Source organism: Neoarius graeffei, chromosome 6 (genome assembly GCF_027579695.1).
Source record: "Neoarius graeffei isolate fNeoGra1 chromosome 6, fNeoGra1.pri, whole genome shotgun sequence".
Taxonomy (NCBI): Eukaryota; Metazoa; Chordata; class Actinopteri; order Siluriformes; family Ariidae; genus Neoarius; species Neoarius graeffei.
Window position 1 is genome coordinate 26,704,770 of NC_083574.1, and position 22,289 is coordinate 26,727,058.

The window sequence follows — 22,289 nt, forward strand, 5'->3', positions numbered from 1 at the left end:
ACTGTGTGTATTTCTTTAATCCTTTGGGTATGCAACACATACCAGGAAGCCTCAAACCTTTGTAGCTAGAGACCCCTTTAAGTGCAAAATAAATTCTATAAATGTCATCAGATTTTCTTTATGAATATTATTTAAATGTGTAGTACAGTATTTTGTCTGTTTATTAAAGCCAAATAACTTTTATTCCACTTTCTTTCAACAGAACACATTGGGTCTAAGTTGATGTTATTTTTCAGCCTACTAGTTTTTGAATTTTTGATCTTTGGATTAAACCCAATTTCTTCAAGGGACCAGTCAAACAGGCTAATAACTGTCCAAACTCGAGAATTAATATAATATTTTTGTTAGTGGTAGGTTGTGATTTCCACTGCTGGAACAAAATTAAAGTCATGTAGTAGCTGCTGGCTGTGCTTCATGGGCACCTGCAGGTCTCTGGAACCCACTCTGAGAACCACTAACATATACCACATAATTCCTAGACACACTTGATGAATAGCACGTAATCAGATGTAGATTTGAGAAGTGTTTTCACTGTTCCATTCCCAGGTTCCGCATACCGTTTCCGTGTCATTGCCATGAACAACTATGGTGAGAGCCCCCATAGCGCCACCTCCAGGCCATACCATATAGCAGTGACAAGTTCACCTGCATCCAACCGACCTGTTGCTGGCCCTCACATCTCTTCTACTGATGCTATTAGTGACACACAGATCATGGTGCGATGGACTGTAAGTACTGCAGTTGCATGGAGGCAAGAATTATAGCATTAGATTAGATAAAACTTTATTGATCCCTTTGGGAGGGTTTCCTCAGGGAAATTAAGATTCCAGCAGCATCATTACAGATAAACAGAGAAAAGAAATGGAGAAAAACTTCTAGATAAATTAAAATAAATTAAGTATTTACATATACAAATATAAAAGAATAAGATATGGGGAAGAGAGGAAGGGGGAGGGGGAAAAGGGGGGAGAAGTGGGGTTAGGGTAAGCGTGTGTGTGGGGGGGGGGGAAGCAGGAAAGATATTGCACATTATATTGCACATTGTCTGGTATTGCTTATTGTTAGGCTAGGCTAGGCTACTGCTCCTTCCCGTCCTCTGTCCTCCTGTTACCCCTCCTCCCCCCCCACAGAGGAGTTGTACAGTCTGTTGGCGTGAGGGACAAAGGAGTTTTTGAGTCTGTTCGTCCTGCACTTGGGAAGGAGCATTCTGTCACTGAACAGGCTCCTCTGGTTGCTGATGACGGTGTGCAGAGGGTGACTGGCGTCGTCCATGATGTTCAGTAGTTTGTCCATAGACCTCTTCTCTGCCACCATCACCAGAGAGTCCAGCTTCATGCCGACCACAGAGCTGGCCCGCCTGATCAGTTTGTCCAGCCTGGATGTGTCCTTCTTGGATGTGCTGCCCCCCCCAGCACACCACGGTGTAAAACAGGACACTGGCGACCACAGACTGATAGAACATCCACAGGAGTTTCCTGCAGATGTTAAAGGACCGCAGCCTCCTAAGGAAGTATAGCCTGCTCTGTCCCTTCCTGTATAAGTGATTGGTGTTGCAAGTCCAGTCCAGCTTGCTGTTTAGCCACAACCCGAGGTACATACTTGTAGGAATCCACAGCCTCCACCTCGACTCCCTCGATCAGAACTGGTCGTGACCTTGGTCTGGACTTCCCAAAGTCAACGACCAGCTCCTTGGTCTTCGAGGTGTTGAGTTGCAGATGGTTCCTGTTACACCACACAGCAAAGTCCCTCACCAGGCTCCTATACTCCTTCTCTCTGTCGTCACTGATACACCCAACAATGGCTGTGTCATCGGCAAACTTCTGAATGTGACACAGTTCCAAGTTGTAGCAGAAGTCCGCAGTGTACAGGGTGAAGAGAAGAGGGGCCAGCACCATGCCCTGGGGTGCTCCAGTGCTGCTAATTACAGTGTCAGACGTGATGTCCTTCAGCCTGACGTACTGCGGCCTGTCAGTGAGGTAGCTGGAGATCCAGGTGACCAGGCAGGGGTCCACTTGCATCCTGTTCAGTTTGTCCTGAAGCAGTAGGGGCTGGATGCTGTTGAAGGCACTCAAGAAGTCCAAGAAGAGGATCTTCACTGTGCCACTTCCCTTATCTAGATGCGAGTGGGCTTGGTGTAGCAGGTAGAGGATGGCGTCTTCCACACCAACACCTGCCCGGTACGCAAACTGCAGACAGTCCTGGGCATGTTGTACCTGGGGTCTGAGGAGGCTGAGGAAGAGCCGCTCCAACATCTTCATCAGATGTGACGTGAGCGCCACCGGTCGGAAGTCGTTCAGCTCGCTGGGCTGACTCTTTTTGGGAACTGGAACGATACATGATGTCTTCCAGAGGGTTGGCACTCTCCCCAGCTGCAGGCTGAGGTTGAAGATGCATTGGAGTGGTTCACCTAGTTCAGCAGTGCAGGTTTTCAGTCGTCGTGGACACACTGTTAGGACTGGGACTGTTTTGGCCTCTAGAGGCCGCTGTTATGTTTATCTTGTCATGTTTGTTTTGGCATCTAGAGGCCGCCACTGTGTTTTGTGTTTGTCTTGATTGCCTGTTTCCTGCCCCGCCCTGTTCCTTAATTAGTTTGTGTATAAATACCCCTCTGTTTGTTCCCTTGTCACGAAGACTTTATGCTATGCTGTCTAGTGCTAGTTTTCTCTGTCCCGCGTATCTTGCCTGTGCCCTTGTGTTTTTGATATTTTTGCTTTCTTTGGACTTTGTACCTTTTTGATCTTCTGAGCGTTCAGCATTTTGCCTTTCCTTTTGTTTTTGGACATTTTACCTTTGGATATTTTTATTTTGGTTTATCTTCTGAGCTTTTGGATTTTCTTTTTGTTTTTTCCATTGGATTGTAAATAGTGTAAATAAACTTTTTTTTTTGATACTCTACTTTCACCTCATGCCTCTGCACTTGAGTCATCCCCCTGGTGGCCTAGTGGGGGTTTACTGGATTATCACACCAACGACCCGGGTTCGAATCCCAGCAAAGCCCTAACAGAAAGACTCCGTCATGACCGACTCAGCAGAGGCGTCTTCAATGGTCTACCCGGCTAACCTTCAAGGAATTATGGCTTCTTTAACACACTTTGGAGCTACCATGGACACTCATGGACTAACACTTACGAGCCAACGTGAGGCCCTTGCTCACCACGAGGTACTGCTTCCGCAAATTGGGAAAACCCTGGCACAGCTGCCCGCATCTCCTCATCCTGATCCGGCTCCTGCTCCACCATCTGCTCCTGCTCCAGTGCCTCCCGCCACGCTGTCTCCTTCACCTTGCGAACCCAGCCTTCCTGCACCACAGAGGTATGACGGCAAGCATGGTGAGTGCCGGGAGTTCCTTATCCAGTGCCTTTGAGCTTCAGCTTACCACCTACACTACGGATCGCCACAAGATTGCCTTTGTGATAACCTTGTTAGCTGGTAAGGCTTGGGCAATGGCCATTTGGCAGAGACAGGGACCCGAGTGCTCTGATTTCAAGTTGTTTATGGAGGAGATGCTTCGTGTCTTCGATCAGGCAGACACCAGTAAAGACGCAGCCAGGAAGCTCATGTCCATCTGGCAAGAAGGAAGCGTCGCAGACTACACCATCGCGTTCCAGACGCTCGCAGCAGTCAGCGGATGGAACAAAGCAGCCCTTGTTTCAGCCTTTCACCATGGTTTGTCTGACCCCATCAAAGACGGCCTGGCCTCTATCGGATGCCCAAGTGACCTCGAAACTCTGATCTCACATTCTACTCATCTTAACAACAGGATTAGAGAGCGCCGCCGAGTCCTGAGCTTCCCCGGCCTCACTGCCTCGACCTGGAGCCCGTCTACCTCCTCCAGTGACTGTCCAGAGCCCATGCAAGTTGGCCGTACTCGTCTCTCCGCAGCTGAGAGGGAGCGCAGAAGGAGGGACAAGTGCTGCATCTACTGTGGCAAGCCTGGCCATTTCCGAGCATCATGTCCCGAGCTCTCGGGAAAAGGACCGCCCCATCCAGCCGAGGGAGGGTTGTGACAGGGCCTACGCTCTCTCCTGAACTCCCTGGCCAAGAAGTCTACATCCCGGTCTCCATCTCTTGGGATGAGTCCGTCCACTCTTGTCAAGCCTTGTTAGACTCTGGGGCAGCTGGAAACTTTATGGATGTTCACTTCGCCCAAAGTATCAATGTCCCGACTGCTCCTCTTGAAGTCCCACTGTCTGTGTCTGCCCTGGATGGCCAAGCCTTAGGTGACGGAAGAGTCACCCAAGTAACTTCTCCAGTCTTCCTCCAGTCTCAAGGTCACAAGGAAGAAATATCCCTGCACCTGATTCCTTCACCAGAGTTCCCAGTTATTCTAGGTCTTCCTTGGCTCACCCGCCACAACCCTCGTATAGACTGGGTCACTAGCCAGGTTGTGGAGTGGGGTCCTGCTTGCTATGCCTCTTGTCTGCTCTCTAGCTCTCCTGTGTCTCCTGCCGAGCCTCCTGATCTCACCGAGTTATCTCAAGTTCCCACAGAGTACTGGGATCTCAAGGAAGTTTTCAGCAAGAGCAGGGCCGCCGTTCTTCCTCCGCACCATGCCTACGACTGTGCCATCGACTTGCTCCCTGGGACTACCCCTCCTCGTGGCAGACTGTTTTCCCTCTCTCAGCCAGAACGCAAGGCCATGGAGGAGTACATCAAGGACGCCTTGGCCTCTGGGTTCATTCGACCCTCCACCTCACCCGCTGGTGCCGGCTTCTTCTTTGTCGGCAAGAAGGATGGGGGGCTCCGGCCATGTATTGATTACAGGGGTCTGAACGAGATCACTGTACGCAACTGCTATCCCCTTCCGCTGATGTCCACAGCGTTCGATCTGCTCCAAGGTGCCACTGTCTTCACCAAATTGGACTTACGGAACGCATACCACCTCATCCGTATCCGACAGGGAGACGAGTGGAAGACTGCCTTTAACACCCCGTCTGGGCACTATGAGTACCAGGTGATGCCCTTCGGACTCACCAACACACCAGCTGTTTTTCAGGCCCTAATCAACGATGTCTTGAGGGACATGATTAACCAGTACGTTTTTGTCTACCTCGACGACATCCTAATCTTTTCCAAGACCATGCAGGAGCACCGCCACCATGTCCGCCAGGTTCTCCAGAGGCTGCTACAGAACAATCTGTTCGCCAAGGCCCAGAAATGTGAATTTCATGTTCCCGAGATCTCCTTTCTGGGTTTTATTGTACGGACAGGCCAACTCCAGATGGATCCAGCCAAGACCCTGGCCGTCCGGGACTGGCCCACCCCCAAGTCCGTCAAGGAGGTTCAGCGGTTCTTAGAATTTGCGAACTTCTACCGCAAGTTTATCAGGAACTTTAGTTCTGTAGCAGCGCCCATATCGGATCTCACCAAAGGGACAGGTGGATCGTATGTCTGGTCTCCTCAGGCAGAAAAGGCGTTCAAAGACCTCAAGCACCGCTTCTGCATGGCACCCATTCTGGTCCTCCCGGACCCTTCACAACCCTTCATTGTCAAGGTAGACGCCTCGGACAGCGGCGTCGGCGCGGTCCTCTCTCAATGCTCGGAAGGAAGGTTGCACCCCTGTGCATACTTCTCCCACCACCTGAGTTCTGCGGAGTCCCGGTATGACGTGGGGGATCAAGAACTGCTAGCAGTTAAACTGGCCCTTGAGGAGTGGAGGCACTGGCTGGAGGGAGCACAACATCCCTTTTTGGTCCGGACGGACCACAAGAACCTGGAGTACCTCCAGCAAGCAAAGAGACTCAATCCACGACAGGCTAGGTGGGCCTTGTTTTTCAGTCAGTTAAACTTTACCCTGTCATACCGCCCCGGCTCCAAAAACACCAAACCTGACGCGCTTTCCAGGCTGTTTGCTCCCACCAACAGGGAGAGCGAAGTTGGGCCTATTATCCCTGTGTCCCGGATTGTGGCCCCTGTCCGCTGGGGTATTGAGGAGGCCATCCGACGAGCCCAACACCAGGACCCCAGTCCTGGTACAGGGCCACCGGGCCTCTTGTATGTCCCACATCAAGCCCGGGCCAAGGTTCTCCAGTGGGGTCACTCGTCCCCTCTCACCGCCCACCCGGGAGCTCGAAGGATCCTGGACTTTTGAGAAGACGCTTCTGGTGGCCAAGCATGGAGAAGGAAGTAAGGTCATTCGTCCTTTCCTGCGAGGTGTGCACCAGAAGCAAGAACCCACGACAGCATCCCCAGGGCCTCCTGCATCCTCTGACCATTCCCCGGCATCCCTGGTCCCACATGGCAGTCGACTTCATCACGGGTCTCCCTGAGTCACAAGGTAACACTGTCATTTTGGTCATAGTTGACAGATTTTCCAAGGCCTGCGGCTTTATACCACTGTGCAAGCTCCCTTCTGCCCTTGAAACAGCTCAACTAATGTTCAATCACGTCTTCCGAGTCTTTGGTCTCCCACAGGATATCGTCTCAGACCGGGGGCCCCAGTTCTCCTCCCGAGTGTGGCACGGGTTTTGCAAGCTCATCGGAGCCACTGCCAGCCTCTCCTCTGGGTTCCACCCACAGTCCAATGGCCAGACGGAGAGGCTCAACCAGGACCTGGAAACCACCCTGCGAGGCCTGGCCATGGATAACCCGACATCGTGGAGCACCTGGCTGCCATGGGCAGAGTACGCCCACAACACCCTGCAGTCGTCGACCACCAAGCTGTCGCCATTCCAGTGCCAATTCGGGTTCCAGCCACCTCTGTTCCCGGACCAGGAGGAGGACGCGGGGGTGCCCTCAGTCAACCAATATGTGAGACGGTGTCGCAAGACCTGGAGCAAGGTCAGGAGGACCCTCATCCAGACCTCCAGAACCAACCAGACTCAGGCCAACCGCCATAGAAGACCTGCCCACGCTTTCCGCCCTGGGGAGCGGGTTTGGCTGTCCACCAAGGACCTTCCGCTGCGGGTGGAGAACCGCAAGCTTGCTCCTCGCTTCATTGGCCCCTTCAAGGTGGTGCGCAGGGTGAACCCTGTCGCCTACCGGCTCCAGTTGCCCCAGACTCTGAGGATCAACCCCACATTCCATGTTTCCCTGTTGCGGCCCGTACTGACGTCCATGTATGCCCCTGCCCCTAGGAATCCCCCACCCCCCACACATCTTCCAGGGTCAGACTGTGTTCACTGTGCATCGCCTGCTTGACTCCCGCAGGGTCCGCGGCGGGCTTCAATATCTGGTAGACTGGGAGGGCTATGGCCCTGAGGAACGCTGTTGGGTCCCCGCCCAGGACATTTTAGATAAAGGACTTTGTCGGGACTTCCATTCGGCCCATCCGGATCGCCCTGGGAAAGTCAGGAGACGCTCCTAGAGGGGGGGATCCTGTTAGGACTGGGACTGTTTTGGCCTCTAGAGGCCGCTATTATGCTTGTCATGTTTGTTTTGGCCTCTAGAGGCCGCCACTGTGTTTTGTGTTTGTCTTGATTGCCTGTTTCCTGCCCCGCCCTGTTCCTTAATTAGTTTGTGTATAAATACCCCTCTGTTTGTTCCCTTGTCACGGAGTCTTTATGCTATGCTGTCTAGTGCTAGTTTCCTCTGTCCCACGTATCTTGCCTGTGCCCTTGTGTTTTTGATATTTTTGCTTTCTTTGGACTTTGTACCTTTTTGATCTTCTGAGCGTTCAGCATTTTGCCTTTCCTTTTGTTTTTGGACATTTTACCTTTGGATATTTTTATTTTGGTTTATCTTCTGAGCTTTTGGATTTTCTTTTTGTTTATTCCATTGGATTGTAAATAGTGTAAATAAACTTTTTTTTTTGATACTCTACTTTCACCTCATGCCTCTGCACTTGAGTCATCCCCCTGGTGGCCTAGTGGGGGTTTACTGGATTATCACACCAACGACCCGGGTTCGAATCCCAGCAAAGCCCTAACACACACCTTGTCCGTGCCTGCTGCTTTCCTGGGGTGAAGCTTCCTCAGTTGACCTCTGACCTGGTTTGCAGTAATGCACAGAGGAGTCTGTGTTGAGGTGGGAGAGGAGGATGAGGCTGCTGTGATGACTGGGGGGAGGTGTGTTGAGGGAAGAAGGAGAGATGGCTGCAGTGAGGGAGAGGATGGGGGGGACGTGGGCTGGTTGAACCGATTGAAGAAGTCATTCAACTTGTTCGCCCTCTCCACTGTCCCCTCAACAACTCTGATCTTTGTATTGTGGCCTGTGATGGTTTTCACACCTTCCCAGACCTCCCTCATGCTGTTCTCCTTCAGCTTCTGCTCCACCTTTCTCCTGTAGCTGTCCTTGGCTTCCCTCATGCAGCGTTTCACCTCCTGCTGTGCTGCTTTCATCGCCTCCCTATCCCTGCTCCTGAAGGCGGCCTTCTTCCTGTTGAGGACAGCTTTGACTTCCTGTGTTACCCATGGCTTATTAGGGTAACACCATACAGTCTTAGCGGGGGAGACCACGTCTGCACAGAAGTTGAGGTAATCTGTCAGACAGTGTGTCAGCCCCTCTATGGCCTCACAGTGTGGGCTAAGCAGCACATCCCAGTCCGTGATGTCATAGCAGTCTCTGAGGGCATCTTCCATTTCAGGGGACCACCTCCTGATGAAACTAGTTGTTGCAGGCTGCCTTTGAACCAGGGGGGTGTACTTCGGCTGTAGAAGAACCAGGTTGTGGTCAGACTTTCCTAGTGGGGGGAGGGGTGTGACTCTGTATGCATCCCTCACATTAGCATACAGCAAGTCAATTGTCCTGTTGTTCCTTGTTGGACAATCCACAGACTGGTAAAAAGCAGCCAAAGTAGAGTCCAAAGTAGCATGATTAAAGTCCCCAGAAATGATGATAAATGCCTCAGGGTGCTGTGTCTGCAGCCTTGCTGTGACAGAGCGGCATGCAGCGGCTGCGTCTGCCCTCGGAGGGATGTAAATACAGATGGTGATCACATGACTGAACTCCCTCGGCAGATAATATGGCCGCAGGCTAACGGCTAGTAGCTCCAAGTCTGGGCAACATAAAACTGTCTTTACAGAGCTATGTCCTGGGTTATACCAGCGATTGTTGACATAAATGATGAGTCCCCCACCTTTGCTTTTCCCGCATGTGTTAGTGTCTCTGTCGGCTCTCACAGCAGTGAATCCCCGCAGGTCCACGTTAGCATCTGGTACAAGGTGTGTTAGCCATGTCTCCGTAAAGATAAACAAGCTGTTCTCCCGGTAAATCCGCTGGTTGTTCAGAGCGGAAAGCTCGTCGACTTTATTCGGCAGCGAGTTCACATTCCCCATGATAACGGAGGGAATGGATGGTTTGTAGCACCGGCAGTTGTCTACTAGCCTAGCCTTTAGCTTAGCTTCAGCCTTGCAGCCCCTGGGTTTCCTCCTCAGCTCCGCTGGGATGGGGTGTCATATCCCGGCTCGTCCCATTGTTTTCAGGGCCAGCAGCTCCTCTCTTGAATAAGTGAGAAAACTGGCTCCTGGTTGCGTGTTAAAGTTAAATATATCCATGTTATATAGTTAAACACACTATGTCTTCGTAAGAAGAGCAAAAAAGTAAAAAAAGGGGTTTAAAGAGCTAAAAACTATAGAGCTACTGGAGAGGCAGCCGTCTCACACAGCGCCCATACAAACATAATATTTTCCACACTTTCCTCAAGTACTTTTTTAATATGAAATAAAGTTTATCTTTGGCTGTTTTATCCCCTTTATATGTGTACAAGGCATATGGTGTATAAGTTTCTTTCTATCATCTGTATAATACCAACTGTACTGTTTTCCCACCTGGTATGGCTTGACTTACAAACTGTGCCCAATATGATTTTGTTAGAATGGCTATAAAACTGTGCTCACTACAAGAGAACTGTTTGGCTATTCCTATAAATTTTTACCTCAACTTTTAGTGGACATGTAATTTGGAATTGCATTAAATGGTTATAAACACTCATGCATTTCAAAATTCCTTATATTGTCAACGAACAGAATACAACAGCTGCTTTATGTTTAGTGCATACATGGAATGCTGTCAGTGACCACCTGCATCATTTCCTAGTCCTTAGTTAACAGCACAGATGATGTAAAGAGAAATCATAACTGCTCACACAAGTCTGTGCTGTATGAAACAATGTGTAAGAACTGGCCTTCTTCGGAGGCTATGAGCAGGTGTGGATGTGTTTGCCAAACATATTAGAGGGCTGTGTCAAGATGCAGTTATAAAGAGCAAAGTAGAATGAAGCCTTTTTTAGAATGTGGGCATGGGAGGAGAATGTGTTCTGTTTTAGGGAATAGAAGGACAAAATATATTAGTGAGCAAGAGAAAGAATGTGATTTTCATTCTCAGTGGTTTTCTCTGAATGTTAGTTCCTTCGGGCTCAGTGTGCTACTTGTGTTTGGCAGAGTGAACTTATGTAATTCTGCATTTTGGTAACTTCTGTGTCTGTCTTTCTGGTTCTCTCCAATAGTACACCACTTCCAGTAACAACAACACCCATATCCAGGGCTTCTACATCTACTATCGACCTACAGACAGTGACAATGATGGTGATTATAAGAGAGATGTGATAGATGGTATGCTTCATGCTAGCTATTTTTTTACACTCTGTTGTTTATCTATTGCAGTGTGGGACATAAGGAATTTTAAGTAGATTTTCACAGGACAGACAAGTCTGAAATGTTGTTTGTGTGTCCAAATTTCAGCCTGTCCGAATGATGGGCCAAAGGCCTGGAACAATGGTGTTGAAGCTGAAGGACATTAGATGCCTGGAGATGGCTTCTCAGCTATTTCCAGGCACATTTTTGTGATCTTCAAAGGCCAAAATACACTCAACATTAGTTGCTAATTACACTACAAATTAAATATAATTTACAAGAAAATGTCAAAAGATTCAAGAAAAATATGCTTAAAGTTATACCCAAGAAAACAGTAGTACACACAGGTCAGTTCCATGTCTAGAAAAAAGTATGGGGACAAGGATGTTCCAGTTGGTTACAACTTACTCATATATAGGTACTATAATAACACTCAAACATTATGCCAGCAATGACTTTTTTTATACTATGTTTATAATCAGGGCTTTGAACCGGTTCAAGGAACGAAAACCGGGAACTTTTTCTATTTCACATGGAACAGAAACGAAACCAGAAACTTTATTATTTTTTATGTTCCGGAACAGAAACACTTATTAAAAATAATGGTAACCGGTTAATACCGGTTTTAATTTCGTTCCTCAAAGTTTCCGTAGCCTACAAATAAAAAAGTCATTCTTCTCCTGTGCAAGTTTCTATGACCCGCTGGGGTTCACTTCCTGTGTGACGTTCGCTGACTGAATGGAGAGAGCGGGAGGGTGGACTACTATCACGTCTCCACGTCATAATAAGTGAGTAAATGCATTACTGAGTGTCTGAGCAAAGAAGAGCCTGAACGTTGCAACCTCCCTATTGGCTGTTTGTAAAAATGTATCAATTGTTGCCCTTCCCACGGGAATCATCGCGGGCTCGAGAGACGAGACCTGACGAGTTAGTTTGTTGGTAGCAGAACAAAATGTCTGGACACAAATCGGGTTTTCAGAAAAGGAAAGAAAATAAACGGAGGGTCGAAAATACAAAAAAGGAGGCAGAAAATGCAAAACGAGTTTTAAGGTAAGACAAATGGTTACTTTTTAAGGCAGCCCGCCGTGGCTGCAGGCTTTCAGTTGTGTCATTGAATGGTTACTTTTCTGAGGCAGCCCGCTGTGGCTGCCTGCAGGCTTATTTATTATAGCCCATTTAGTTAACATAGTTGATATAAAATGTTTATAGTTATAGTTATGTGATGGTTGTCCTGATTTAGACTGGTGTGTGTTTTTTTTTTTGGGGGGGGGTTGCGCGATGTTGCACCCGGGTCCAGATTAGGGCAGAACCGGCCCTGGCTACATTTCAGGTGTAGTTTGTTTTATGTATGTATGTACTTGCTAGGGTTGGGCGGTATTACGGTAAGAAGGTATCCCGAGGTATCCAAAAGTACCAACGGTATCGGACTCATTACCGTCATTTAAAAAAAATATATAATATTTAAATAAATATGGAGTACATGAGGTCATAATATAAAATAATAAATTGAAGATCATCCCGAATAACTGTGTGATCGTATTTTCACTAATTCTATCAATTTCCTAAAGAAGTTCTCATCGCGTGCAGGGTTGTTTATGTCGTTACCATGGCAACCCTGCGTGACATTTGGAGTCTGACAGAAAGCTTCGCAAGAGACTGAGACCGGGGGTGTCATGGCTCAGATGGCTAAGGCACCGTACCATAAATCCGGGGACCCGGGTTCGATTCCGACCCGAGGTTATTTCCCGATCCCGTCTCTCTCTCCCCCGCTCATTCTCTGTCTCTCTATACTGTCCTATCTAAAAAAAAAAAAAGAGACTGAGACTGCGGTTGAAAGATGGCAAGTCAAGATAACGAGTTAGTGGCAAAAAAAAAATACAACATCGGCAGTGTGGCAGTATTTTGGTTTCAAACCAAACGAAAAATCTAATATGTCCCCTAAGGCACACCATAGCCTGGGGTACTCCACTTCCACGAGATCTCTCCAATGAGTTGTGTTTTGAGTAGGTTACATGAGTAACAACAAGGTAAAATAATATAACGTATGACATTTGGGATGTGGGTAATAAACGTTTGAAATGTCATCTACTGAAGAAACGGAAGAAAACATCGTAGCGTAAACTGTTAGGTTTCTGGTGGGAATTAGCAATGCGCTTGCTATCTTTGTTGGGTGTGTTAAACCGTATGGATTTAAGTGGAATAATTGTAAGGAGTTATGTGATCAAGACAACGTTTTAAGCAAGGTAAGGCCATTTGATTATTAATTTCCCCGCCATGGCATGACGTGGGCCCATATGATTTTGCCTTGTGCAGCTATCACGCATTTGAATTAGGTTCGCCTCATTTGCGCTGAAGAATATGGTTTATCGCGCAGTCTAAACGGACTTGGGTGTTGGTTGATTCTTTTTCTTTTTTTTATTTCCCATGCTTGAAAGGGTATGATCCTGCTCATCGTGTACTTTTTTTTGATGGAGTAGGTGAAATAGTGCTGCAAATGGCGTTTCAACGCAGACATGTGTAAACGACAGTTGAATGCTATTTTCAGGATGAAGGAAGAGCTGCGTGATGCTTTTAAATATCTCTTAATCCATTCATCAATGCACAAAATTCGCTTTGCTGCTTAATCCATACCACAATGCACATAATTCGCTATGCTGCTTTTAAATAGTACATTTGAGGCATAGGCGCACGTTACACAGTAGGCCGAAACAAAATATTATTTTTTTCTCGGTAATACCGTATACCCCGGGAAAACACAGAGACAGTTTAAAGGTATCAAAATTTGGATACCGCCCAACCCTAGTACTTGCATAGATGTGTACTTGGTCTTCCAATATGGCGCCTAACAAAATCTCGCGGCGCGGTGACCTCATGCAGTAGCCCTCTATAGGGCCTGACTAGCCTTTGGTAACACACTAAAAGAATTATCTTTCATTTTTGGCACTTTTTCTGTTTGTGTAGATGGGAAGACATACTGAGAATCCAAATCGCCAACATTTGAAATAATAATTGTTTTGAATTATTTCTTGTCTTATTTAATGAAGGCTGTAATAGAATTAGCCTACATTTGGCTTAAGCTGGATGAGACAGAGACATAATTTTATAGCCATTTGTTAAACAGCTGACAGGGAACGTAATTAACCGTTCCGGGAACGAAATTTGTTTGTTCTAACCGGTTCGGGAACGTCTATTTAATGGTGGGACCCAAAACCGGAAACGTTAAAATTCCGTTTCTGTTCGGAACGAATCAATAGGGAAAAAATTCTGGTTCAAAGCCCTGTTTATAATACATCAGTAAGAAATTTAGTAATTAACAATACAACTATTCTTACATAATAGAGTTAAAATTTTGAGTACGAGATTCCAAGTAACTTTTTGTAACAAAATGACTTAATATTTTAAGACATCGTAATATCATTTAGCATTCAGACTAAAATCTGCTGGACTAGAACATAGAAAATATAGGAAAATAAAAACTCTATTAAAATATAAATTGACATCCTCCATAGCATATGGCTATGACGGTCATTCTTATTATGAATAAAAAAATGCACATAAGAATAACAACATAACCAGTGATTGGCAGTTTGGCACTTAACATAATACTGTACTCCAAAGTTTCATGTAAACTGAACTCTTAATCAACCAGCTGGATCAATCGGATACTGTCAACCCTAAAACACTAGTTCAACTGCATCATGCAATAAAAACAACAGTGAATACTGAGTGTATTATTATTGTTTTATTTAGTCTGCCACTCGGGGAATGGGAGGTAGCTGTAAATTTTGGCGGGACTAGGACCTTTGGTGGCCGAGTTATGATTTTTAAAATCCCTGCACGCGTGAGTGGCTAGAGCTAGGACTCATGCTAAAACTTTCCACAATCTGTGCTTGCTCCTGATGTCAGATCGGGCCGAGCCTTGGCTGGTTCGAAAGGTCTTGGGGAGAGGGATGTGCCTGTAAATTTTGGCGGGGCTAGGCCCATTGGTGGCCAAGGTATGAATTTTTAAAGGCTGGCTTGAGCCAGGGCTCATGTGAAAGATTTCCATGAGCAGCGCTCATGCGGGGGTTTTGGGGTGAATAACGGGCCAAGGCAGAGTCATAGCAGGCCGTGCCTGTGTTGGTTTGAAAGGGCTCAGGGAGAGGGACATGCCTGTAAATTTTGGCGGGGCTAGGATCATCGGTGGCTGAGTTACGAATTTTTAAATTCAGGTCTGCGGAGGCCCTTGTTTCACAGGCTGTGTTATGACATCATGTATTCGCCCAGTGTAACATTTGGAAGAAAATTGAACGTAGATTAGACCCATATCTTTACAGTTTTTTCATGGGCCATCCGGTTTGATGCTTTTGAAATACAGATGGACACATTGAAATTATTTTTTATCGGCCATCCGATCCAGTGTTTTTGAAATACAGACGGGCAAATGCGAAAATTACCAGTCAGTGTCCGCCGGTCTGGCCTTATTTCCCACACTGCATTGTACCAACTAGTCCACTCTTTGTGCTCATTCACACTAGCCAACTACCATTTGAGTACTTTCAAGTTGCACACTGTTATGTGCTCCATGTAGATCCATGCTAAATTGGAAGGGGCTTTTAGGTTGAAGTTAATTCATAGATATTTTGTGTGTGTATGTGTGGGAGTAATGGGTATCCGGTGTGATGTGTCTGCAGATTGACATGCAGAAAACCTGTAGTATGGCATAATGAAACAGCTAAAAAATGTGTTTTAAATACAGTGGTGCTTGAAAGTTTGTGAACCCTTTAGAATTTTCTATATTTCTGCATAAATATGACCTAAAACATCATCAGATTTTCACAAGTCCTAAAAGTAGATAAAGAGAACCCAGTTAAACAAATGAGACAAAAATATTATACTTGGTCATTTATTTATTGAGGAAAATGATCCAATATTACATATCTGTGAGTGGCAAATGTATGTGAACCTCTAGGATTAACAGTTAATTTGAAGGTGAAATTAGAGTCAAGTGTTTTCAATCAATGGGATGGCAATCAGGTGTGAGTGGGCACCCTGTTTTATTTAAAGAACAGGGATCTATCAAAGTCTGATCTTCACAAAACATGATTGTGGAAGTGTATCATGGCACGAACAAAGGAGATTTCTGAGGACCTCAGAAAAGTGTTGTTGATGCTCATCAGGCTGGAAAAGGTTATAAAACCATCTCTAAAGAGTTTGGACTCCACCAATTCACAGTCAGACAGATTGTGTACAAATGGAAGAAATTCAAGACCATTGTTACCCTCCCCAGGAATGGTCGACCCACACAGATCACTTCAAGTGCAAGGTGTGTAATATTCGGCGAGGTCACAAAGGACCCCAGGGTAACTTCCAAGCAACTGAAGGCCTCTCTCACATTGGCTAATGCAGGGATGAGAGTTTTCTGCTTTTTGGCAGATTTCTGCTTTTTCTGAGTAAAAAAAGCAACCTTTTTATATTATGCCAAATCCGTTGAGAATTTTTTTTAATTAATTGAGGGGGGTTGGGGTATGTTCCTTCATGTTGTTCAAACTTAATTAACTCCAACGATGTTTACACATTATTTGTAAGTCGCCATCTTTAGTCTCGTTTAATCTCGTTGAATGTGATGTAAAATTCGTGTTACCTACATTGTTATTGGTCAAAACATCGATGTCGAGACCATAATAGCCAATCAAAACAGTTTTTACAAAGATACCCACATCCGCTTTCTTTTATCAAAACTTACACATGTTCCTGAGCTGCATATCAAAAATACGCTCCTCTAATTGGCATTTTTTTCTCAAGATGTCGAATACTATTGACAAGCGAGATGAAGCGAAGGTACATGAAATTGATGCTGGTATAAAAAAACAAGTTTAGCAAAGCAAAAGGAAAGCAAGAGAGGAGTGTGAGAGAGAGCAGAAGAGAACCAGGTTAGAGTATGTAAAAACACAGGAGGCGCTGGCTAATGAAAGAAAAAGGGAAAAAAGAGAGGACTGATGAGCTTTTGGCTTTGGCCAAGAAGCTGAAGAAGAATTCTAAATGATCTAATGAAAATTTGTTTCAAAAACAACTGGGAACTGTAAACAACTTAACTGTAAAAAGTGTGAATAGACATATGCTCTTCCTTTTGAAGAAAACATACAAGTGATGTGGACAATAAGATAAAGACAGTCCCCATAAAATATGCATTTGTTTGATTCAATACATTGAATATATGATAATTTGAATTATAGCTGACAGTGTTGATAACTGTATAACTTTAAAGTTTAAATAGACATTGTGAAGAAATCATATACAAGTAATGTGGACATTAGGAAAAGGTCAGTCTCGATAAGATATATAAATGTTTTTATTTAATTCAATATATTGAATATATGAAAATTTGAATTATTAATGGAACTGTAAATAACTATGGATTTTAATGGACATTTTTTTTTTGAAAAACAAGTGATGTTGACAATGAGTAATAACCAGTCCCCATAAAATGTACATATTATTTTGAATTAATGCAATACACATATTGATTTTGATATGTATTGTTCTATATAATAGTGTTTTTATTTCATTAAGTATGAAAATAGGCCTTAGGTGTTTGAATTAACTACAGCTCAGATTGCAGGAAATAGGGTGTGTAAGGTCTCATTTTGAAAAAAAAATTCATGGGGGGGGGTCCCCCTGGACCCCCCCTTATTACTTCGGGCACCTGCAGCACCCTCAGGACATTTTACAGATTTTCTGCTTTTTTTCATCAGGACCCACTCTCATCCCTGCTAATGTTAATGTTCATGAGTCCACCATCAGGAGAACACTGAACAATGGTGTGCATGGCAGGGTTGTAAGGAGAAAGCCACTGCTCTCCAAAAAGAGCATTGCTGCTCATCTGCAGTTTGCTAAAGATCACGTGGACAAACCAGAAGGCTATTGGAAAAATATTTTGTGGATGGATGAGTCCAAAATAGAACTTTTTGGTTTAAATGAGAAGCGTTATGTTTGGAGAAAAGAAAACACTGCATTCCAGCATCAGAACCTTATCCCATCTGTGAAACATAGTGGTGTATCATGGTTTGGGCCTGTTTTGCTGCATCTGGGTCAGGACGGCTTGCCATCCTTGATGGAACAATGAATTCTGAATTATACCAGTGAATTCTAAAGGAAAATGTCAGGACATCTGTCCATGAACTGAATCTCAAGAAAAGGTGGGTCATGCAGCAAAACAATGACCCTAAGCACACAAGTCGTTCTACCAAAGAATGGTTAAAGAAGAATAAAGTTAATGTTTTGGAATGACCAAGTCAAAGTCCTGACCTTAATCCAATTGAAATGTTGTGGAAGGGCAAGCAGTTCATGTGAGGAAACTCACCAACATCCCAGAGTTGAAGCTGTTCTATACAGAGGAATGGGCTAAAATTCCTCCAAGCCGGTGTGCAGGACTGATCAACAGTTACCAGAAACATTTAGTTGCAGTTATTGCTGCACAAGGGGGTCACACCAGATACTGAAAGCAAAGGTTCACATACTTTTGCCACTCACAGATATGTAATATTGGATCATTTTCCTCAATAATTAAATGACCAAGTATAATATTTTTTGTCTCATTTGTTTAACTGGGTTCTCTTTATCTACTTTTAGGACTTGTGTGAAAATCTGATGATGTTTTAGGTCGGGGTCATCAAACTACGGCCCGCGGGCCAACTCCGGCCCGCCACCCCCCTTTGACCGGCCCCCCAGCCCCTCTGCCCCCCACCACTTGAACCAGCCCTATGAGGCAATCCCCAAAAGTGGTCATGGCCTATTTTTTAAATTGCTTTTTGGCAAATAATAATATGTCTGCATCTTGTATTTTGTTGATTTTATCAATTAAAATTGATATTTAGTTATAAAGTGAACTATTCGTATTTTCCGAATTTTCGTCATATGCTCGCGATCAAGCAGTGACAGGCACGCGCAAAGAACTGTCAGTGTTCAGGACAGCAAAATGGCGAGCGGTAAGTGAAAAGTTGACAGAGAGTGTAGAGTTTTTAAAGAACAGTGGACCACCGATTATTTTTTCGTTCAGTGTAAGGACCGTGTAGTTTGTCTTGTATGTAAAGAAAGTGTGTCGGTTTTCAAAGAATATAATCTGCGTCGTCACTACGAAACCCGCCACAAAGAGTATGCTAGTTTGCGAGGGCAAACAAGAGAAGACAGGATTCGGAGGATGAAATGCGGACTGGCTGCACAACAGAATGTATTCCTTCGCCAAACCCAGATCAACCAGGCTGCTGTCCGAGCTAGCTATAAGGTAGCTCACCTACTAGCTACCCATGGAAAGCTGTTTACTGATGGGGACTTTGTTAAAGTATGCATGCTTGCTGTGGCCGAGGAGGTGTGTCCCGACAAGAAGGATGCGCTCAACACGGTGAGTCTCTCTGCACCTACTATGACCAGGCGAACCGAAGATTTGGGGGACAACGTGTATGACCAGCTGAATGAGAGAGCATCAGAATTCGAGGTTTTTTTGCTTTGGCTATGGATGAGAGCAATGACGTGCAGGACACAGCACAACTGCTGTGATCTATTCATCTATTGCTCATATTATTATAATTTCACTGTTTTTTAAATGTATTTATTTTATAGGCCTATTTATTTGACCTTTATTAAGTGCTGCACACAATGATTATTAATATTATAAATAATATCAACAGGCCGACCTACAATTTTTATAATTTTCCACTCACCTTTGCCAGTGTCAATCACCTCAACTAGGCAGATGTTTCTTACCTTGACAGCTTTGATGTTATTTTTATTAGAAAATAAATAAATGGAATATCTGTGGTATTTCAAATTAAAACAAAGTGTGAAGACTCGATTACTACTTTTGCAAACCACTAGTAAAGATAAACAAATATGTGCCAGGAATCAAGTGTTGATATAGTAGTGGGGACGGCTGTGCCAGGCTAGTAATCTCTACTACACAATGAGGCCTGCTGGTGGTCATATTTGTCTGGGTCATATAATTCTATTATATAGCTGACCCGACCCCGGCCCCCCATCACAGTCAGGAACGACAATGTGGCCCCCAGAGAAAAAAGTTTGGTGACCCCTGTTTTAGGTCATATTTGTGCAGAAATATAGAAAATTCTAAAGGGTTTGCAAACTTTCAAGCACCACTGTAAATGGATACCTTTCAAATGAGCCCAAACTGAAACCCTACACTCAAGACAGTGAGAAGGGGCTTACACAACTGGTGATCCCTAAACCTTCCCATCTTTTTTGTGTTCCCCTCTGGCCTGAGAGCTGTCTTTTTGTATTTTTTAACTGACAGGCTGGCAGAAATACAACCCCCATTTCCCAAAAAGTTGGGACGCTTCGTAAAATATAAATAAAAACCGAATACAATGATTTGCAAATCATGGAAACCCTATATTTAATTGAAAATAGTACAAAGACAACATATCAAATGTTGAAACAGAAATGTTATTGTTTGAAAAATATATGCTTGTTTTGAATTTGATGCCGGCAACATTTTTCAAAAATTTGGGACAGAGGCATGTTTACCACTGTGTTGCATCACCACTACTTTTAACAATACTCTAAACAGTTGGGAACTAAGGAGACCAATTGCTGTAGTTTTGAAAGTGAAATCTCGTCCCATTCTTGCCTGATATTAGATTTCAGCTGTTCAACAGTTTGGGGTCTACTTTGTTGTATTTTCCTTTCCATAATGTGCTAAATGTTTTCAGTGGGAGATAGGTCTGGAGTGCAGGCAGGCAAGTTCATCGTCCAGACTCTCTCTTACTATGGAGCCATGCAGTTGTAATACGTGCAGAGTGCAGTTTGGCATTGTATTGCTGAAAGAAGCAAGGCCTGTCCTGAAAAAGACATCATCTGGATGGGAGCATATGTATGTTGTAAAAAAGCTATATATGTCATTCAGCATTAATGGTGCCTTCCCAGATGTACAAGCTATCCATGCCATGTGCACTAATGCACCCCCATACCATCACAGATGGTGGCTTTTGAACTGTGCAATGATAACAGACCATGTGGTCCCTCTCTTCTTTAAACCAGAGGACATGGCAGCCTTGAGTTCTAAAAAGAATTTTAAATTTTGATTCGTCAGACCACAGGATAATTTTACACTTCGCCTCAATCCATTGTAAATGTGCTTGGGCCCAGAGAAGATGGCAGTGTTTTTGGTTATTGTTTATATATGGTTTCTTCTTTGCATGGTAGAATTTTAACTTGCACTTCTGGATGCAGTGATCTGTGCTCACAGATGATGGTTTTCAGAAGTGTTCTTGAGGCCATGTAGTGATTTCCACTAGAAAATTGTGTCTGTTTTTAATTCAGTGCCACCCAAGCGCCCAATCATCAGAGGTATCCAATATTGGTTTTCGTCCTTGGACCTTGTATACAGAGATTTCTCCATACTCTCTGAATCTTTTAATGATATGATGTATCCCAAATGGTGTGATCCCCAAATTCTTTGCAATTTTACATTGAGGACAGTTATTAAAAATTGATGCACTATTTGCCTACACAGTCTTTCAGAGTTGTGAACCCTTCCTCATCTTTACTTCTGAGAGACTCAGCCTCTCTGGAATGCTCATTTTATACCCAATCATGTTATTGACCTGTTACCAATTAGCCTAATTAGTTGTGAGATGTTCCACCAGGTGTTTTTTTTTTTTAAGCATTACACAACATTTCTAATCTTTTGTTGCCCCTGTCCCAACTTTTTTGAAACAGGTTGCTGGCATTAAAATCAAAATGAGCGCATATTTTTCAAAAACAAGAAAATTTCAGTTTGAACATTTGAAATGTTGTCTTTGTACTATTTTCAGTGGAATATAGGATTTGTATGATTTGCAAATGAAAGCATTCTGTTTTTATTTACATTTTACACTGTGTCTCAGCTTTTTCGGAAACAGGGTTGTGCATCCTTAGTCAGATAGATCAGCCTCACAGGAAACCAAGCTCAACAGCTATCCATGCTTTTTGTGTGCTGTTGTGTGTGCATGTTATGAGTTCCTATTCAAATCTTGGGCTGCATGCTCATGAACCTCTGTCCCACTGTCTTTAAAGATATCATTAAAGAGCTGACTCAGAGTGCATGTATGTGTTCATCTGTGAGATCAGAGTGTGTGCACAGTAGTGTTGGTGTACTGAAGCCCAGGCAGAGCAAACAATAAGTTGCCTTATAAGGAATCTGACTGGAATAAAGCATGTGTCTGAAGCATCATGGGACTTGGGGAGAAGGGGGAGAGAAAGAAAGAGTGGAAATAGTGAGAAAGAGACAAATAAAGGGAGAGGATTTCACTGGTTAATAGTGAACGAAATGCACTTAAAGGAGGCAGCCCTGTGTAATTATGTCACTGTAACATTGCCACTTTCATTTCACCCTCCCACAGGTATCAAGCGCTGGCACATGATTAGTCAGCTCCAACCTGAGACATCCTATGACATTAAGATGCAGTGCTACAATGATGCAGGAGAAAGCGATTACAGTAACGTGATGATATGTGAAACTAAAGGTGAGAGAGAGAGAGTACTGTTATGGGAATGTGATACTTGAATGCACTACAGGAGGCTATAAAAGCTACTGCTATAATTACAGACCGGGACACAGCAATGGTTTATTAAAGTCAGACAATAGGACACATTGTGCTTCATCGCCTTTACGTCATATTCTAATGACTGTTATTAATACAGGCCTGGGGTAATCAAAACAAGACTCAATGCACACAGTGACTCTGTTATTAGCACAAAGCTTTGAACCTGTAAGAAGCTTGCTGTACAGTTTTGTTTAGTACT

At 44.5% G+C, this 22,289-nt stretch overlaps 1 protein-coding gene across 8 annotated transcripts in view; it reads left to right on the forward strand.

The window, feature by feature from the left end:
• cdon (cell adhesion associated, oncogene regulated) overlaps positions 1–22,289 on the forward strand; it is a 382,189-nt gene that overhangs the window by 302,929 nt on the left and 56,971 nt on the right. For 7 of the 8 annotated variants that reach the window (XM_060923511.1, XM_060923509.1, XM_060923515.1 and 4 more), the window contains 3 exons: positions 547–728; positions 10,385–10,490; positions 21,887–22,009. In XM_060923511.1, the coding sequence (XP_060779494.1) occupies positions 547–728; positions 10,385–10,490; positions 21,887–22,009 (411 nt within the window). The remainder of the gene's footprint in view (positions 1–546; positions 729–10,384; positions 10,491–21,886; positions 22,010–22,289) is intronic. The other variant, XM_060923516.1, reaches the window with a different exon arrangement.